The sequence below is a fragment of the Diadema antillarum genome, unplaced genomic scaffold (assembly GCF_040938485.1).
Source record: "Diadema antillarum isolate AM-2024a unplaced genomic scaffold, OU_Dant_1.0 seq00000061_RagTag, whole genome shotgun sequence".
NCBI classification, from domain to species: Eukaryota; Metazoa; Echinodermata; class Echinoidea; order Diadematoida; family Diadematidae; genus Diadema; species Diadema antillarum.
In genome coordinates this window covers 54,677-76,062 of record NW_027271165.1, presented here as the reverse complement: position 1 = coordinate 76,062, position 21,386 = coordinate 54,677, and the positions used below count along the sequence as shown (strand labels likewise).

The 21,386-nt window shown below is 39.2% G+C and overlaps 1 protein-coding gene across 4 annotated transcripts in view; it reads right to left on the bottom strand.

The window, feature by feature from the left end:
* The window catches only part of LOC139725835 (circadian locomoter output cycles protein kaput-like), a 95,411-nt gene that overhangs the window by 32,542 nt on the left and 41,483 nt on the right, over positions 1–21,386 (bottom strand). For all 4 annotated transcript variants that reach the window (XM_071636911.1, XM_071636912.1, XM_071636913.1 and 1 more), the window contains exons 3-4: positions 19,061–19,209; positions 17,734–17,915 (exon numbers count right to left, since the gene is read on the bottom strand). In XM_071636911.1, the coding sequence (XP_071493012.1) occupies positions 17,734–17,915; positions 19,061–19,209 (331 nt within the window). The remainder of the gene's footprint in view (positions 1–17,733; positions 17,916–19,060; positions 19,210–21,386) is intronic.

Genomic DNA, 21,386 nt, shown 5'->3' with positions numbered 1-21,386 from the left:
TAGTTATCACAGGCCCTTCTGCTACAAGTCATCATAGGCCCTTCTGCTACTAGTCATCATAGGCCCTTCTGCTACAAGTCATCATAGGCCCTTCTACTACTAGTCATCACAGGCCCTTCTGCTACAAGTAAGTCATCACAGGCCCTTCTGCTACTAGTCATCATAGGCCCTTCTGCTACTAGTTATCATAGGCTCTTCTACTACTAGGCATCATAGGCCCTTCTGCTACTAGTCATCACAGGCCCTTCTGCTACTAGTCATCACAGGCCCTTCTGCTACTAGTCATCATAGGCCCTTCTGCTACTAGTCATCATAGGCCCTTCTGCTACAAGTCATCATAGGCCCTTCTACTACTAGTCATCACAGGCCCTTCTGCTACAAGTAAGTCATCACAGGCCCTTCTGCTACTAGTCATCATAGGCCCTTCTGCTACTAGTTATCATAGGCTCTTCTACTACTAGGCATCATAGGCCCTTCTGCTACTAGTCATCACAGGCCCTTCTGCTTCTAGTCATCATAGGCCCTTCTGCTTCTAGTCATCGCTAGAGACGTCAAGAAGGATTCAAGCCACCAGAGAGAGAGGCAAGGTGCTAGCAAGGTCAAAATCATTCAGAGACCTACCTAAATTCCTTTGACTGGTTTCACACTTACCAAGAGTAGGCAATTTGAAACATGACTGTAATGACAACTGTAATAACGCATTCACTTGAATCATGACTCAGATGGTGCATTTTGGCTGGGGAATGCAAACTGGAATCGCAGAGGGTGATTTGAATCACAATTCCACTCACGATGCAAATGACGATTCAGAGGTGTTTTCTAACCATGATTTAAATTATGGAACAAAACAGTCGTGTGGATACAGATTGACCTCCAAATCATGTTTTGGTGGGCAGAGCTTATGGTGACCTTTCACCCACTTCCTCAGAAAAATTGCGCCCTTCAAATGCTCGCACTGCAGTCAAAGCACGTGCTGCATATCACTTATTTAAAGAGAGATTGATGGGAAACTTGGAAAGAAGCCACACTTCTCCTCCTAGCTCTGAAATTCAAAACTGTAGAATCCTCAAAGTCTTCCTTGGCCATGTGTATGGACAATAATTTGAATTATAATTGCAATTGCAATATTGTAATTCCGCATTGCAATTACGTTTCTAAACCAGTGTGCAAACGACTGAGTCCAAGCTAATACTCCTGCTGAACAGACTTTACTCAGACCTCCCCCTGAGTGTTCTCTGGAGACAAAACACAGGGTCACATTTCACAGATATATTGTAGTTAAAATCAAAACAACAGGGTGAATGATGAGTGCGCCATCTTAACAGGGATTGCTTCAAGACCTTCTCTGGGTATGTTGTTCCTACAACTGCAGTGAAATCAGTCATCCCTGGTTGTTACTAATGTAGAAAATGTGTATCATCAATGCATATTATCAATGCATTATCAATCAGTAGCATGCACTATGGTAAAGTGTGCATGTACAGGCTTGTATTATTATCTACAAAAGATGATTGAATTACTGTTTTCTTCATTAAAATATGTTTCCCATGTAAATGCATTTTATTTCTAATTGCTTAAGGATATCATTAGTACTTTAAAGAGAGTGGAGATCTTAAAATCAGCATCACTGATAAAAGCATTAAATGCAACAGAGGATACCAATAGACTCGTGACATACAGTGTGCAGGCTGGTCGCAACAACCTTACCTCAAGTTCTGTGGCCTGCTGAGACAGGGTATTATCCGCGAATGTCCAGACAAGCACTCATCTAGATTTGATATTAGCGGATGAGCCAGATAAGCACAAGCAAGACCCTTTTAAGAAAAGTTGTGTTGGGTATACATGGGACACTGTTCATTTACTTTTCACTATGATGCTATGCATGATATTTGCATATTTTATAATTTGCATAATGTGGACATGAAATGGTATACTGTATACCCCATATACCCTTATAAAAATCTTAGGTTGCGGCAAGCTTGCAGCAAGCTTGCGGTAAGCTTGCAGCAACCTTAATTAGCTTGTATTAAAGAGTGCAAGCTTGCGCACGCTTATTGCCATCTTACTGCAAGCATGATACAAACTTGGCATCCCCTGGTAAGCTTGCTGCAAGCTTGCGGTAAGCTTGCAGCAACGTACCATTAGCTTGTGGACGATTGCAAGGTCGCAAATATGATTGCAAAAATAATCGCAAGCTTGCAGATTGTGTCGCAAGCTTGCAGATAAGTTTGCAAGACCATATGAAAGCTGTGCAAGCTTATGACAAGCTTGCGGTGAGACAACTAACAGCTCTGCAAGCTGGCCGTAGCTTGCAAGTAATGCAGAAATCTCCGCAAGCTTACCACAAGCTTGCAGGCCATTATCAGAATTTCTGTGAGCTTGTCGCAAGCTTGCAGGTTGTTAAAGAAAACTCCTCATGCTTACTTATAGAGCTTGTGAACTGTGATCAAAATCTTTGCATGCTTGCTGCAAGCTTGCGGGTTAGAACTTCGCAAGCATGCAAAATGCAGTCAAAATCTTCGTGAGCTTGTCCCAAGTTAAAGCTTGTGGGTAAATTCTGCAAGCTTACTGCAAGCTTACTGCAACTGTATGGCCACAATCAAAATCTTTGCAAGCTTGTCGCAAGCTTGTCGCAAACTTATAGGTTAATTGATAGAGAAAATTGCCTGGTGCCCTCTCAGTTACAAAAAAGAATGTTACTTTGTTCACTCTGAAATTCAAAATGGCGGTTTGACTGTTTCTGTGTGCAGCTTAGATTTAAGGACAATAATTCTGTTCAAGGTATGAAATTTATTAATACTGTTATAACTAACTGCATGCATTAACATGCTGAATAACTTCACCATATTTTCATTCCCCATAAACCTCAATAATCTACACATTTTAACAAATTAATCATTGTAACTTCCCCTAAATGTGCAATACAGTCCCACCCATTGTAATTTGTGTGTGTACAAACAGGTATTTTTATTGTTACAATATAACTCAATACCTGTACATTCTGCATAGATCTTTTTCTTTAAATAGTAAAATAAATGAATGTATAACAGATTTGAGTGTATTATTTATTCTTCATTCTTTTTTTTTATGTTTCACTTTTGTGCAAATTTCAATTAAATTTCCTAATTGTATCCCCCGAACAGAGTTCGGAGGATACTATGGATTTGGCCTCGTTGCACCGCTGCGTCCGCTGCATCCGCGTCCGCCACAGAGATTTTCTTGTGAGAGCGCTCTACTGGCTGCAGTTCTTCGTAGATCATCTTCAAATTTGGCATGAAGGTGTATTATGGTACAACGAAGATGTCTGTTGTTTCTGGTGATGGCGCCCTCGCTTGTTCTGTCTTTATACATGAAAATAAGGTCAATTTAACAGGGTCTGCTTGTGTGTGCAACGTATGCTGGCCTTGTTTCTTGACCGATTTTTTTTCTTCAAATTTGGTAGGCCTATGTATTAATGTATCATAGTCAAATCTATACACCTACGTGTATACCTATTGATAATGCTGCCCTCACTGTTCCACCTTTTACAGGGTCAAAGGTCACCCTAATCATGTCAAAATTTGCAAATGTGCTTATAAATGATATATGCAATAACTTGATTGTTACTTAACGGATTTTATTTAGACTTGCTAAGGAGGTGTATGGGTGGTCATTCTACATGAAGGACACAACAGTTTGTGGTGATGGCGCCCTCAGTGTTCCGACTTGGATGCCATGTCACATTTCTTGTGTGTGCTCTATCAGCCACATTTCTTATTAGATTTTCTTCAAATTTGGCAAAAAGGTGCATCATAGTGAAATCAAGGTGCCTATTGTTTTTGGTGGTGGTGCCCTCGCTTGTTCCGTCTTTATACATGAAAAGGTAAATTCAACAGGGTCTGCTTGTGTGTGTGATGCTGGCCTTGTTTCTCGACCGATTTTTTTCAAATTTGGTATGTAAAGGTATCATAGTCAAGTCTATACACCTATACCTACAGGGTATTGATAATGCTGCCCTTACTGTTCTAGCTTTTACAGGTTCAAAGGTCACCCTGACCATGTCAAAATTTGTAAAAATGCTTTATATTTATGCAATGACTTGATCGTTCCTCACTGGATTTTACTCAGACTTGCTATTTTAAAGGAGGTGCGGGTGGTCAATCTACATTGTACATGAAGGACACATAACAGTTTGTGGTGACAGCGCCTTCAGTGTTCCGACTTGGAGGCCATGTCACATATCTTGTATATATAATGCTCTATTCGTAAGCTATGTAGAAGCGACATTTCTTGTCAGATTTTATTCAGGCTTGCTATGGAGGTTTTGTGGGGGGTTATTCTAAGTACCGCGGTAACAAAAGTTTTCATTGACAGCGTCCTCATTGTTCCGACTTTTAAGGATATGTCATATTTCTTGTATGTGCTGTATGGTACTACATGTAACCTCAATTCGTATGGGATTTAATTATTCAGACTTGCTAAGGATCGGTGAACGAATGGTCATCTACATACATACATGTAGGACACAACAGCTTGTGGTGGTGGTGCCCTCAGTGCTCCAACTTAGATGCCATGTCACATTTCTTGTGCATGCTCTATCAGCCACATTTCTTGTTGAATTTTGTTCAAACTTGCTATTGAGGTTTATGGGGAGTTATTCTAGGTAACAAAAATGTTCATTGCCAGTGCTCTCATTGTTCAAACTTTTATAGGATGACATGTCATATTCCTTGTATGTGCTATATACCAGCCTCATTTCTCGTCAGATTTTATTGTATCCTGCGACAGTTGCCATATTATACAACATTCTGGCCTAAAGTAATCCAGATGGGGGATGGGAGATTGGTTCAGGGGATATGTGAAGAGTTTGTTCGCAAAAACCGATAAGTCCATATTTACCAAATGGAGATATTTGCGATTAAAGGTCAAGAAAAATAAAGAGAATAATAAGAAAATTTTTGCTTCTTTTGACCGTAACTTCAAAAATGGTCTTTATATGTAAGGACCAATGTATCATTTTAAAGGTATTATTTGTACTTTATAACAGAAACCGTACTTCAAAATCTTCAAAAATGGACTTATCGGTTTTTGCGAACAAACTCTTCAAGAGCTCGAACGGGTCTCCTGTGCGAGTGCTCTATAGTAATCAAATTTCTTAATTTCTTTAAAAAACTAAGCTTGCAAAGGCTTGCGACAAGCTTAGCAGCAAGCATTCCGCGAACTGGTGGCATAACACACATGGTTGCAAACTCCCTGCAAGCTTGCAGGTCAGCTAGCCCTGCAAGGTTGCCAGAAGTCAATACACAAGGCTGCAAATTTGCAGGTCAGCTACCGTGAGTAGCCCTGCAAGGTTGCGGCAAGCTAATATGCAAGGTTTCAAACTAGCATGTTAGGTTGCGGCTGCTCATTTGAATATTTGGAACCCTGCAAGCTTGCCGCAAGCTTGCCACAGACTGGCCCGCAAGCTTGCCACAGACTGGCCCGCAAGCTTGCAGTGAGCTAGCCAGCAAGCTTGCGGCAAGCTAAAAACTTTGTGCAAGCTTGAAGGTATGTGAGCTAGCCCTGCAAGGTTGCAGCAAGCTAGTATGCAAATTTGCAGCAGCTCATTTAAATATTTGGAACCCTGCAAGCTTGCTGCAAGCTTGCTGCAAGCTTGCTACAAGCTTGCCACAGGCTGGCCCGCAAGCTTGCAGTGAGCTGGCCGGCAAGCTTGCGGCAAGCTAAAAACTTCGTGCAAGCTTGCAGGTATGTGAGCTAGCCCTGCAAGGTTGCAGCAAGCTAGTATGCAAATTTTCGGCAGCTCATTTAAATATTTGGAACCCTGCAAGCTTGCGGCAAGCTTGCCGCAAGCTTGCCGCAAGCTTGCCAAGATCTGGCCTGCAAGCTTGCGGCAAGCTAATCCGCAAGCTTGCGGCAAGCCTGCGAGGCATGCTTTACAGATTTGTATAAGGGTATTTAGCAAATCTAATTTTTTTTGTGAATCGAGACTTCCAAACAATTTTGCGAGTTGTTAAATTTGCGATTGTGGAGTACAGAACGGATACGGAGAAGTGTGTGTGCACGTCACATTCATGTCGAGCTCAGAGGTGATATTTTCGTGTGTTTTTGAATTTGTGAACAGCACCCTACTCAAAATTTGCAAAAATACCACTCTCATGAAATATTTGGTGTATACAGTAGGTATGAACGGAAGTATACCTCCCTCTTGGTCTTTGTTAATTCTGGCAACAGCATTGTGGTTGTTTGAAATATACGTTGTAACATGGCGATCAATATCTATGTCCCAAATTTCCCATGTCCTTGTATTTGCAAGAGAATCATTGTTTTGTCTTTTCAGTTAAGTTTGGCATGAAAATCACGAAGACAATAATGTACCAGTCCATCATGCATAGATAATAGAGAGACTCAGAAAAGTGACGGCCAGATAAACCGACGTCAGACTGTCGTGCCTTTGAATTACCAACCAGCATTTGGCAGCACAAATCCCCTCTCAGAAGAATTACGTTTGAAAAGAGCTGCTGCATATACTTCGCACTGATAGCCGATGGGAAAATCTTGCAATTCCATTGAAGTCAAAGTGACTTTCTGAGTAATTCAGTAGGAAACGGCATGCTGGTTAAGCTGTCTTGAGGCTGGCGATGATAATCGCATATGTATGCAGATCTCAAAAGGCCTCCACGCTGATTTGCTCAAGCTGAGTTCGCTTCGTTCACAATTCTGTCTGCGCTAACAACAACATGAGGGTCTTCGAAATAGGCTGTTTCCAGAAATAGTGCAATATATAAACCTAAGTTTTTCAAAAGAGTAAAAAGAGCAGGCCAGGAAAAACTTCAAATTTCCAAAAGAGGCAAGTGCATGTGACAAAATGTTTCCCAAAATGGGAAGCCTATGCAGCCTGGTGTTTCCTATTATGACACTATGTGCTTACACTGTTTCCAAAAATGGCTAACTGGCACAACCCATGGATTCACTCATAATCTGAACATGCGACCTCCTTTTCTTTTCTTTTTTTTTCATAATCAACCAGAACTGAGCAAGATCCACGCATACATTACCCATTATTTACACACACACACACACACACACACACACACACACACACAGAAAAAAGTACACTAGTAAACAACTAGATCACAGCTCCTCAAACATACATTTATCATACCCTCATGTAGATGTATCCAGGCGGAATGTTTTGTAGTTGTTGTTGTTTTGTTTAGGATCAAATACTAACAATGGCAATGAGATATTTGCTGAAAACCATTATGATAGGCATTTCATCGGCACCATAAAACAAAAATAGTGACAACTGAACATTTTAACATGCCCATGATATCTACGTTGCATGAAACATACAATGTGCATGTACTGGTGCATAAATGTACATGTTGCTGTTTTCCTATTAATCACTGGTTAAGATTAACACATAAGAGAGCTTATAGAATACAACACATTGATATTGAGTGCTTCCTATCATAAGGTCTTTGTGGTTAAGAACGATTTCTCGTCAGTGGTTTTCCGGAGTGGAGTTGGGGGGGGGGGGGGGGGTGGTATGAGGACGGTGAAGACCAGCTTGATATCAGAGCTCCAGTAACAGGACCCAATTCTCTCTGTCGAATTTGACAACCTGCGACTCCTGGTCTCGGCTGACAAGTGTTCACTCCTGATAGACTCTCCTGTAATCATTCTATGTTGGCGCCCCAAGGACGAAGGAAATGACAGTCTTCTTCAGCAGGCATGCTTTGCATGACAGATTAGCTAAACTGGGTCTTTCTACAAACATGAAGAGACAACAACTGTACATCCTATTAAACTAAAAGACTACAGAACATTGCCTTTATTGCTCATTTGACATGAATCTTATGTACAGGGTACATGTACTACTAGTACTGGTAGGATTGTCCTACATGCATTCCAATTCCATCAAGGAAAACTAACTCCACTTCAAAATACAACAATAACTCACATGCAAATCTAATAATGTGTGATTACTGTAGAGATTTATTTTGAACTGAATTTACTTTCCCTCCATTACATGAGCTCAGACAGGTTTCATTTCTTCGTATGGCATCCACATGTCACATTTCTCACGTAAGGTATGGTACACTCCACTCTCCTTCTATACATACAGTACCAGGGCACATCTCCATGTCCTACCAGTACATCAGCCATTGTTAAAATTTCCCTCCATTTCCATCGATTGGTTTTCCCGGTAATTAATATCTATTTGTGCAGCCGTCCTCGTTAGGAACTTACATAAGAGTCATGAATAGTAATCTATCCTTTATTGAGATCCTTTATTGAGTCTCTTGAATATTCAGGTCCTCAGTTGGTTTATTTGCATATAATGAATATTCATTGAATTTCAAGTGCTTAGACAAGAACCACACAATAAAATTGCTTGGAAGAACAGTTCGCCAGCAGATCTCATCCACGCAAGACCTCTGTGTCAGCTGTGTCCTAACCACTGGAAAAAGGAGAAAAACTATCCTACAGAAGCGACATAGTTCTTCCCTTACAAGCCTAGGTTTCTAACACAGCCCAATATCTTTAAAGTGATTCCTACTCAGAGAAATGAGCCATGAAGAAAGAAAATGTAGTGAAAAGTCTGTATACATAGCTCAACACAAGTACCTTACATTTAGAAATAGTTTGATGGAAATGATGGTGGTGTAGATGACTTGTGCACGTCCAGTCTATATCTTCATCAGAGTGATGTAACATAAATGGGGTCTAGGGCAATTACCCCCTGGGCAATTACCCCAGGCCCTTCCCCTGGCCCTAATCCTAATCCTTATCCTGAACCTAATCCTAACCCTAACCCTAATCTTTACTCTAACCTTACCACTAACCAGTATTTAGCGGGGGGGGGGGGGGGGGGTAATTGCCCTCTGGAGGTAATTGCCCGGATACAACATAAATGTTTTATTACATCAAAGTAATGTAAAAGTGGAAATTTTCGCGGTGTTGAAATTTACGCACATTTTGGGCAACCAGAAACTAGCGTGAAAATAAAGCATGCAAATATTTTTGCTTGCTGTATGTTCCAGTAGTTCATGATGTCTTGATTCCGCGGAATTAAAAACATGTGAAACTCTTCTTGCCCGGCTGAGCGCGAAAAATTAGTCATGCGAAAATATCTGCTTTTACAATAAGCCATTTTTTTTCCTATTCTTTATTAATGTAACAATCAAAGTAATTCTGGCACTTTTTTTCAAACAAACGGCTAGCCACTAAGAAGAATAAAGGGTTGTTTTTTCTTTATCCAGTCATTCATGAACAATAGTGGGTTATAATGGGCTCATCTTCAGTGGAGTATGGAGACATACAGTACAATTATTGTGGTTATACTTGTAGCTAGTTGCTACCTAGAACAAAATAGTGGTTCTGTGAAGGCCATCCCTGTTCTTCCCACACTGTTCATAATATTATGTCATCATGTGATTGAATTTTGGATACTATAAAGCAAACATACAAACAGATGGAGATAGTAATAGCTCTTTTGGGCTGAGCAAAATTAACCCAATGAGGACGAGTCCTGAGTATACTAGGGCAGGTGTCTATGGGAAATGCGTGTTGTAGCAAAATCAAACCGTCCTCAATGGGTTAAGAAATATGTTTTATCATAAAATACAACACTTTTGTATGACAAAATATTTTACAGGTCAAATCGAGGAAAATATAATGTGATTTCAAATATGACGCTTCAGTACGCACTGTTTCACAATCTACAGCTAAGGGCTTTTTACACTTGTGTTTCTTAACCCCGGACTTTCTCTGACCCAGAACTATCGTTAGTCCCGTACCAATTTTTTCAGCTTTTTACACTCGCCAATTAGTCCCGTACTATCTCTTGTCCGGGGCTAAGGAGAAAACTGACCTTTTTACACTCATATTTCTTAGCCCCGGACTTTCCAAACCACATGAATATTCATAATTATGCTGTGTACTGTACACGTACACGCACGCACCGGCAGCACTTGATTGCCTCGTTTCTGATTGGTCAGTGAGGGTCGGACTTCGTCTCCGTCGCTTAGCCCAGGATTATTTTTTCATTCCGTTTACACTCACTTGCTTGGCACCGCAATTGCGGTGCTAACCCCTGCTATTTTGCAGGGCCAGATAGTACCGTACTATTGGTGGGGCTAGCCCACTTTGGCAAAAACGAGTGTAAACAGAAAGTGGGCTAAGGATAGTCCCGTACCAACGGTGGGGCTAAGGCCCCCCCTTAGCCCCACCGTTGGTCCGGGGCTAAGCAAAAATTTACAAGTGTAAAAAGCCCTCTAGTGTACAAGAGTATTCCGAAATTAAGAGTAGTGCAACATTACACTTTCGTTTGGCTCTGATGTGAAAGGGCCTGGCAGCATAAAAGTTGAAAGTTTATTTACTGTGCCTAGCAGTGCAAGCCAGAAAAGCGCTCACTTGCTCATTCTACACATACTTTTGCATGGACCACTCGAGAATCGTAAAATGTGCAGTGCTGCACTCTATGCGCAATTTTAGTGCACTGCATTCATCACACATTTCCGCACAGCACACATATTACAACTGCTTCTTCCCTCTCAATTGGCTTTACTGAAATCATCATTCAATCTGAAAGCAGCGTGAAGTGTCGTGAAAGTAAGACAAATCATGCTCAAAAGTGTTTTTCAATTCCGATTTGTATCGGTCTGAAAGAGCTTGAAGATTAAGTTTGGTGTGTGATATGCAGCAACCTTGGCGAGTATATCCACCTGCGTGTATAGATGTCCTGTCTCTGTATATCACCCATTATCACAGATCTAAGTACACCGGGAAACTTTCCTAAACTTAAGCTTACAATCTGCCACAGACAGAATTTTCCTTCCTTTAGTGTGCTGGACAGTACCCACCATGCTTACTTTGACAGGTCTTTTCCAACAATTTCTTTTGGCATGCACGAACAAGTAAAAACTTACCATGGTCTAAGTTTAGAAAAAGAAAGCCCTCTGACAAGTGTTCAAAGGATATACATGGAGAAAAATATATGCAGCACATGTACTTTTGAAAAATACACACTCTGCAATGAGGGATATTGGCTACAGCACAGCCCCAAACTTACATGCTCATATTTAATCATAGCTCAGCAATTTCTTTCTCATATCATCTGCTCAGAGAATCCATGGGATTATGTGGCTGTATTCTCTGTTTCAGTGAGAAATTACCAAGGGTAGCTATGATTTTATTTTTGGACCAGCATAGCTAAAAATTCTCAATCATAATAAAGATATCTTTAATACACATTAAACATATTGTATCACTGTGTAATAAGAAGCTGTATGAAGAGTTTGCCATTTTCAAGAGTCTACTCTACCCAAGAGGGAAGTGGTTCTAAATAATACCAATCAAATCTTTAAAAATGGGGATATACCAGATATTACCTAGGCAATACTGCGCAAACTTTAGCACAAGCTATGACAGTTCAGTATGTCTAGGTCCATTACCGAACATGGTATGGTGGGGCACCACTTACTGATTAGTTACATACGACCACTCAAAGGTCCCGTTTACCTTTGGGAGCAGTGTTTTAAAAAATGTTCAAGATATCACATTTGATGCATATGTGTAGGTCTGTTGTATCACGAAACATCCTACCATATCATTTTTTTTTTACAATAAAGCCTAAAAAATAAGGAGATATCAGTACTTTCTCATTAAAGGGATCGTATAGTTTTGGTTGAGACCTAATTTCAGGTTTCTAACATTTTTTGGTGAGATAATGAGAAACCTCTTATGAAATATGAAAAGGCATGTAATTCTATAAGGAATTCAACGTTTATTTGATGAAAATTGGTTTTGAAATGGCTGAGATATCCAAAAAAGAGTAATTCTAATAAAGTGTGGGACCCACACTTTATTACGATCGCTTTGTTTTACTTTGTTTTTGGATGTTTCAGTCATTCCAAATCCGATTTTCATCAAATAAACTTTGAATTCCTCTTAAAATGGTATGCTCTGTACTATATCATAAGTGTTTTCTTGGTATCTTGCAAAAATTAAAAAAACCCAATTTTCAACTCCACCAATACTGTACTATCCCTTTAAACCATAACTGTTGACGGTTTAGTGTCGAAATATTATATTATAACTATCATTCACATTTTGTGTATTTAACAATACTTTCATAGCATCGATTAAACGGATTCAAATTTTTACAATGGTTGTTTCTATCCCTAACTCACGTTATCTTAGAACTATTTTAAAGCACTAATGCTGGGTTTTTGTTTCTGCTGCAAATGGTAAATTATGCCTTTAATTGCATGAACTCAAAATCTTTGATCATCTGGAAATATACAGTAAAATGCCACTTTAATTTGCTTGACTTAACATTTCTTATCTTATTCTCTACTGGAGCATGAGCAAGACCAAAATAACTTTCAGATGTCATGAGCAAAATCTACATGAATATATTTTTGTAAGGACCCATCTTTAATGTCATGTCCGATGATGCACCATTCACTTTTTCTTTTTTATCATAATTTTTTTTCTTTTAAAGTTGAATCCATGTTGTAGCGAGAACATCAAATTCATGATCTAGAGTGAATAAAACACTGATACTCACTTCCCTATACTTTGAAATTATTCATCAGAGGTACTACAATGTGAATTAGGCATATAATGTCAAATAGACCTCCAAGATCAGCCCTTTCAGGAAATCTACAAGGACCAAAGCAGGACTGGTCCTAAAACAAGGACAGAGCAGTTCCAACACCCTTTCGCTTCCCAACATGATAAAGAGCCCTCCCTGTAGAGAAAAGTGTGTGTTGACTGTAGCATTGTAGGATCACCAACATACCTTTATCCTGTCTCACCCTGTCTCTGTGACTTCTTTATTTACACTCACAGCAGTTCCGTTGCAGACTCTGGGCTACTAGCATCACTTCCAGTGTGGCACAAGGACATATGTTGCACTTATATTGTATTTACAGCATGTATCTTGTGCTCTCACTAATAGGCACAGCTTCTCTACCACTCTATTCTTATTACTGCTGAGGTAGAATGTTATCATCTTTCCAAGGAAGCTGACTGCTACAAACCTCCATGTTTGGACCCTAAGCATATATTAAATGTACTGTAGAAACATTTAGAGCAACTTCATTAATTTTGACATTTATCAGAAAGATTAGCGAGAAGAATATATTTTGGGGTCTTACTTTCACTTGAATATGGCAGCACTGATAACATTACAGTCACAAGCAGATTTGAGCAACCAAGCAACTTTCAAAATCGAGTGACTTGGTCAAAGATATCCCTTGATATTTAAATCATAATTCCACTCCATGTTTGATAATACTGTTTGATTAAGAAAGTACATTAGACAGACTGGTAGAGGTAACCCTCGTAACGTAAGCACATCATGGAATTTTCACAGTGTTTGATATTGTCACCAGAGTGATATTGGTTGTAATCATACATCACATACGTGATGTCTTCATCATCTCACCATTTTCCTGATTGCTAGGCATACTCTCACCAAATTTCCACTTTTTGAAATGAAATTGACAAGTACGAATTTTTATCCAAAATGCCAAAATGATGTCTACAGTTGCAATGACTTTACAATGGTGCCTCTATAGAGAGAGAGGTTTATAGTCACTAAATTATCAGCTATGAAGAACATTACTGTTTTGACATTTTATCTTTTATTTTTTAAATACACCAATGACATGCTTGTGATCGATGTTATCATTGCTTCATCTAATTTGCTGGCATGGTTTAAACAGATATTACTGTTTTGTGAAAACATGTGAATTGTCACGATTTGATTCTGTGTCTGGTGTCGGTAAAACTTCTACCCCTGTTAGTTTGATTTTACTCTTCCATAGGAAAGTCAACTCAAAACATGACACACTGTTTCACTCTTCAGGCAACTATATAAGAGGCCATGATTTGAATACCCCATGAAAGGTGTTCAGACACCTGAATTACCACTTTTGGAAACTCGTGGAAATCTTTTGATTACTGCGATCTGTGACATGACACACAATTTGACCCTGCTTGATTTTTTTTTTTTAAAGCATCGTCATAATTTGCCCTGAGCGGTGTGTGCAAGCAGTACACTGTACGTGAAGAGAAACTCAAGTTTTTTTAATCCCACAATGCAACTTGCCACAGTTGGTCCGCCCACCCGGATGCCCAGGGTCCCTTTCCAGTTACTGTCGACAATTTTCTCTGAAACCGCGTGACAATTTGTTCTGAGCAGTGTCTGTGAATAATGGCAAATAAAATCAATTTTTGCATCTTAATGTAAAAACCGATATCTCCTGTGAGAGAAAGCGGCTGAAGATGACCGGCCCTCAATCAACTTTGTTTGATTTCCCTTGAACTTCCACTTATCTGTATAATTTGTCTCTAAGTGTCCTCAGAGGTTATTCCCCTTCAAGATAATCATGCATAAAGTCACACAAACTAAGATACCGTAAAGTTCCGTGTATAAGACGCACCCGTGTATAAGACGCACCCCTAATTTCGGACCTAAAATTATAAAAAAAAAAAAAACACGAAAATGTCCACGCAAATATTGCGTGTGTCCTACATATTATTTCAGCTCAATATTTCCCTAGAATGCAGCATGTATTTGCTCTATTTTTCGTTTCCTTTTATATTTTCTTTTAACGGTATTCATCGGATATCAACAAAATATGGAAGACACAAAATGCGAGACTTGTCTCGGTACTCACTAGCTATTTGTTTCGCCTTTCAATCGTGGTATATGTGTCATGCATATCATACTCATGAGTAACAGTACGATCTTTGCTGTCATACATAGCAGAGGGTGTCTCGCATATTGACGCATGTCAGAGTGGAAGGTTCATTACGAAAAATAAGAAAAACATCAACAAGTGTAGCAGAGGGATCATACAGCAAGACGTACGGTGCGTACGGTAATTACACTCATGCACTGTTACCAGTAACATGTGTGTCTCTTGTACCATGCTTGTATGCACAGCGCTAGCCTTTTGCAAAAGGCAGCTCGCTATAATTTCAGCACAAGCACACAGAGAGCAATGGACTTGCACACACAGCGCGCAACGGGCAAGCGCGCTTCGATCCGATCGCTGTGTGCACGCGAGTCCATTGCAAAAGCCTCTCTGCATAACATGCAGCTGCTGCCTTTGCCAAAGGCTTGCTAGCTAGCTAGCTAGCTAGCTACAGCATGTAGCTATGCTATCCTAGCTGGTCTTGCACTCGTGAAATGAAGAGCAAACAAACGACATGGATATGCATGCATGCTTCACACATCGTTCATATTTACGGTGACATAGTGTCGATCCTACTCCGTATTTTACAGCTTTTGTCTATGGCCATATTGATACTAGTACATTGATAAGTTTTACGGTATCGGTAATTTAGTAATGATACCTGTACATCGCGTATTCCAGCTACTAGGTTGGCTGTTGGTAGCTTGGTAGACTGACATCGGTAGCATACAGCAGTGCTGTATAGTGTTACAGCTGTTGTCTATGGCCAGATTGATACATCGTTACTGCACAAGGCCGATGTAAGTTTATCTCGTATTTGCAGCTTTTGTGTGTGTCCAGATTGAAAGATCGCTCTTTTATCCGTAAGTTCTAGTGATTGCTTACCTTCCAAACGTCGATGGGCATACATGGCCCCAAGTTGGCCTTATAAAATTGGGTGTACATGACGGATTTTTTTCCGTGATTCGACTGTACCCGTGTATACGACGCACCCCCGATTTTCAACGTTTTCCGACGAAAAAATAGTGCGTCTTATACACGGAACTTTACGGTACTTATTAAGAGCGACATGGCTGGAAAGCAAAGATTGAACATAACTCTCAAAAGAGAGAGAGAGTACCTTGGGAAATAGAGGGTACACTTGAATTTCCTGTTAGCAAAAAGGGAATATCTTTGATCTCATTCCCAGTAACACTAGCGTCTGTCACATTCTAATTGCTCTAAACAATAAAATTAGAACTCATGTTCAGCAAAGATGTATACTGCCAGGGGCAGATCCAGGAATTCCGTAAAGAGGGGGTACCTTTACAAAATTAAAGGGGGGGGGGGCACTCATCCCTCCCCAATTTTTTCTTTTTATTTCTTTTGTCTTAACAAAAAAATAAGGGGGGGGGGCACCCGGTGCGCTCCCCCTGGATCCACCACTGTATACTGCCACCATGGAAGGAACTCCACAGCAATCACAAAGCCCATGAGAGGTTTCTCCGAAACCAAAGTGGCACTAGTTGTGACAAGCAATCAATGCAAATCACATTAGAGCCACAGAACTGTGATTGTTCAATGCATGCCTGGTGTAGTTCACTTGCTAACTCTTTTACTTAATAAATACAAGAAAGAAAGAAATTCTTCCCCCTAAAATTTGAAGAAAACATAAAAATGGTGTATTGTGGGAAAATAAAGTGTGATGATGAATTTGACATACTGTCTTCTTGACAGACTGTCTTGGCAACCATAAGCTGCTATGATATCACTGCTACCTGAATTTTATGAGTATTTGACAGTAAAACTGAATATTTTAAGGAAACACATGAGATACATGTATTCCTCTCATATATTTACAATGGTGCACTTCTGAAATCTATTGATATAAATTTATCACATACAGCCTCTAAATATGTATGAATTACAAAATTAGCTGTGATTCTTCCATGAAAATATTTCACCTGAATTTTAAATCAAAATTTACTCAATGTGAAACAAGAACAAATGCTCCTTCTGGGTCTATTCAAAAGCAATTAATTTGTGTGTTGTTATCACACTTTCAGAACAAAAAGTGCAATACCAATCCATCTGTTCATGTTTTGCTGATTAAAATCTCTTCTTGTCTTCCATTAGGCAAATAATTACTTCATGATAGCTGCTGCAATATCTTCTAAACACATAAATTGCCAAAAAATAAAAGATAAACAACAACAAACTGGCAAAGAAAAATGGTAGAACATCTGCAATTGTTTTGCACAGATTAATTGGATTGCTTTTATTGATGTGAACAGCCAAACTTACTAACTGCAAATTAGAATGTTCCATTGGATTAACTGGGACTGCTAGCACACTGGGGTTAAAGGTCATCTTCAAGCTTGCAGACATATTTCTATGATCTGATATCACAGTTTAAATTAAATGAGCTAGACGGACAGTCACTGTTTCTAATTCAAGCATCTTTACTTTATGGCATGTCTATACCACTTTTATGAGGAGGCAGGGGATAGCAAGACAGACATAGATCAAACTTGAGTGTGCAATAAAGGGCTTCACACTTGCTAGGAACTCATTTGTTGTCATGTTTAAACATAGATCTATAAACGCTTTGTGTTAATCTGTTTCTCCAGTCATTTTAGGCCAGCTCTTTTCTAGGTTTTGTTTCATAAATGAAGCTATGCTTCTTCCAGACATACACCAGTTTGATCTCTATGATTAGATTGCAATTGTTGAGTCCGGCTTGCCCAAGCATTTATTTTAGCCATGGCACATACACTGTATGCTTATACTCTTATACTCAAGCGCATTAAAAGTTATGTGTTTGGTTGACAGTCCACAGAGATTGTGACATAGCTGATAAGTTATTTGCAGTTAGAAGTCAGTAAGGAGACTCATCTCTGTAAGAACGAACTCTAGGCAAACTGTAAATATATTTAGAAAATGCACTTCAGAAACACGATCAGAAACGAGTTCTTTTCAAAGTGTGAAACCTCTTTAAATTAGCATGGCGGGGCATGTGCCTGGCACACGGGGAGGCAGTGGAGGATTATGCACTTACAGGAAGATGCCTTAGGAGGGAAATGACGCTGTCCGAGGTATAGAGAATGTGGCCCTGCTGCGAGAAGACGATCATGAATCCGTCTAGCGCCTCCAGCATCAGCTGGCTAAACTCGTCGTCAGACAGAAAGGACGGCTTCCAGTTCTCATTGATGGCGTTTTTCTCCGATTTCATCACCATGTCTGCTGGACGGGACGAGATGTGCACGTAAGATAAATACGACTACAGAAATGAGTTCGTGATAGTTAATCAAACACAAGCTGTAATGGAATATGCTACTATATTTATCACATGGATTTAAGCAAGGAAAGGGGAGGATAGATCAGTGATTAAATTCATAGACAAGGAACGTTGACAGAGTTGTTTTTTTTATAGGAAAACAATGGGTAATATGAGACTGTTTTTCTTATACAACTACATGTAGGAGAAGTTTTCTTAGGAAATCGATTGAGGACTTTGAACAAACATTTTTTTTTTTGACATTTTCTTTTTTTTAGATGTAAATTATCAAAGGAGTCCAACATGCAAATGTTGTTGTTGGTAGTAATGGTACTCTGACTGGGGAATGTGACTGAAATTCATACAAATTTTGATTACAAATACAACAAAGAATTTATTGGAAATCTACAGGATTCTGGGACTTTTTTTTTTTTTCATAATTCACACTATTGGAAGATTGAAGGCAAGAATTCTTAACAAAATGATTATATATTCAATAGGAAAATTACTTTGTAATAACTAAAACAGATGTTAACACATAGCTATAGCCTGTAGTCTACAATGCAGGCACAATCACAGTACTCAGCCGATGGCATACAATATATTTTTATGACACGGCACAAGTATGATTGTTTTTGGTTTGGTTACTGGATCTTGCAAAAACACACTGACTGGATTTCATATGCATTCAAGGAAACAGGATGTATAGCAGTGTTTGCGGAAGCAGGAATGACATACTAGTATTCCCTTCAAGGACAGATACACACTTGACCACCTAGCAAGTAGCTAATATTCAAACCTGACCACTAGACAGTTTGAATGAGTAGGGTAAGAGGTAACATACAACTACAAGTGCAGACATCAAAATTCCAAAGCAGAATTTACAGGAAAGGAAACACATGCAGTGAAGAGTCTAGAAATTTTCCTTCCCTGAAAATGGATGTGGGTGTTTCTTTTTGTGTTGCTTTCTATCTGATCACATACATGTAGTTAATATTCAACGACTCCTTGCAATAAAACAGACATGACATCAGCCTGAACGAGGTTGGCTAAGAATGAGGATGGATGAAAGGGTGGGGCTAGGATGCGGTAAGGGCAGTCGGCTTACCGTTGTGTGCCTTGAGGAAGTGTATCGTGGCCCGCAGCACGGCCGACTTGTCCAACTTTCTCGTCTTGGACGAAACCATTGAGCATAGCTCCTGTATGAGGATGTTGAACTGGTCACGCCGCTTCTTCTCACTAGCATTGCGAGACTTCCTGAGATTGGAAGGGAGCAAAAAACAAAATAAAACACAAATGCGAAAGAGTTAAGAAATAGATTGGAAGGGCACTACTGAAATGGAGCATTTTATACTCTGCTCTCTCAACAGGAAATGATGATTCAGGTCATCACAGAGCAGCTAATCCTAACTAATGCACCAAGACATCCTTCTCCCAAGATATCATTGGTGCAAGTTGCCAACAAATCCTATACAAATTTGAAGTACTTAGTGTTTTCATGGCAGAAGAACTGACAGTGATGTCTAAAGCAAACACATACTGGTCCACCGGTACGTCCTTTGCATGATGCAAGAACAACATGTCAACAGGACAGTGTCAGATACAGGCATCAATGGTAGCACCATCATGCTGAGTAAAATATTGATAAATAAAGACAATAAACTGTAGATCAATGTGAGATCATTACCATGATTACCAAAAGGAAATACAGTCAAAAGAAAATTATGGAAAAAAGTGAGGAGAGGATAGAAATTGTTCAGAAACCTACTGAAATGGACAAAATTTAAAAGTCAAGTGAGAGCAACTATCACTACATTTATATAAGACTTCAGATGCTGCACCACATTTCAAGTTAAAATTATGATGCTTGAGAAACAAAACAAACACAAACCCTAGACTCGGGAGATAATTGTTCAGTTATGAATGTATATCATTAAATGATGTAAGGAAAATTATGATACATTTATGCATCATTGCAACTTAAGTGTGAAGTATCCAAGGTACTATCATGGGTTTCAAATGCACAAAACTGTATGCACTGATACAGCTAAGTGCTGGGATTTTCATCTCTGGTTTTTTGTTTGTTTGTCTGTTTAAACACACTATGTGTGTAAACACACTAATAACTTTCCAATGGTAACTAATATCTAACCATTTTAGGGATATCATTTGTCAGGTAAACAAATATCTCCTCTACAAATACTGCCAATGTACTTCATAATACAAACATCTTGTCAACATTTTATAACCAGCAGAGAGAACTACCACTCCATGCGTACACCAGTAAAATTAATTGATGAACTATGGCACATTGGAACAACTGAAAATCTTGACTCCACCCCCCCCCCCTCCCCTTTTCTTCATCTGTCTGGGAGAGCACAGAGTTTCTTCCCAATTGGTCTGTGAACTCAACTGGCATGATTTGCATACATGTGGAATATTTCAAAATTCTCATTGATGTTAGTATCACTACATAATATGTATGTTGGCTGTACACCTCTGGAATATAAGTTTGCACTGAACATAATATACATGTATATATAAGAATACACGTTACTATGCTCTGCTAATAGTGTATCCATATCTCCACTAAAGAAGATCAACGTGCCTACACACGTGGATAAACTTCATTTACTATCTTCTTCTCTATTGTCACTGCATACAGATTGCAAAATGTCAGACATTGACTCAGAGGCTGACATTCCAATTGATGACGCCATAACGGATATTTGTCCCAGATTTTGTCGTTCCATTGCCTTGAATAGTTGTTACCCCGTAGCCATGAACTAAATTCAGTGACTTTCTGGCAAAATACATTTTTGCGGTAAACAAACTACCAGTAACATTAGAAAAAAACCAGCTGGTTCTGTGACAATAACTTATATAATATATCCTGTTCCTCAAATGTCAATAAATTTTCACATACTATTTTATAGATCCATGCCAAATTCACTGATATACATGTGTAATAATATAATATTTCTCCTAATTTACTGTCTGTTCTTCTTCCTTTACCTTGACTTGTGATCCCTTGACTCACCCCAAATTTTCACCTCCATCTCATTTGTGAACTGCCCTCTCAAACTTCATCCATGTACTATGTTGTTAGGCCTTTTTTTTTTTGTAGCATGCCAGAAATCCATTGCAAATTATAGTTTGAGCATATTTACATACACAGCCACACAGTCTTAATTGTAAGTGTGTCTTACTCCAGACGAAGCTGTCATGAGAATAATAGATATAAGAGATACCTTTGTGTATAACGCAGTGCTACTAGCATGAGAACAAAACGATCCAAACACTTTTGTATTGCTTAATTCTCTTGTCATGGCCACTACTAAAACATTGATCAATTCAGTATTTATTTGCATTGATAATTTGTCAGTCAGTTGCAATAAAAATGACATGATGGAAGAATTTCATGAATTTGAACT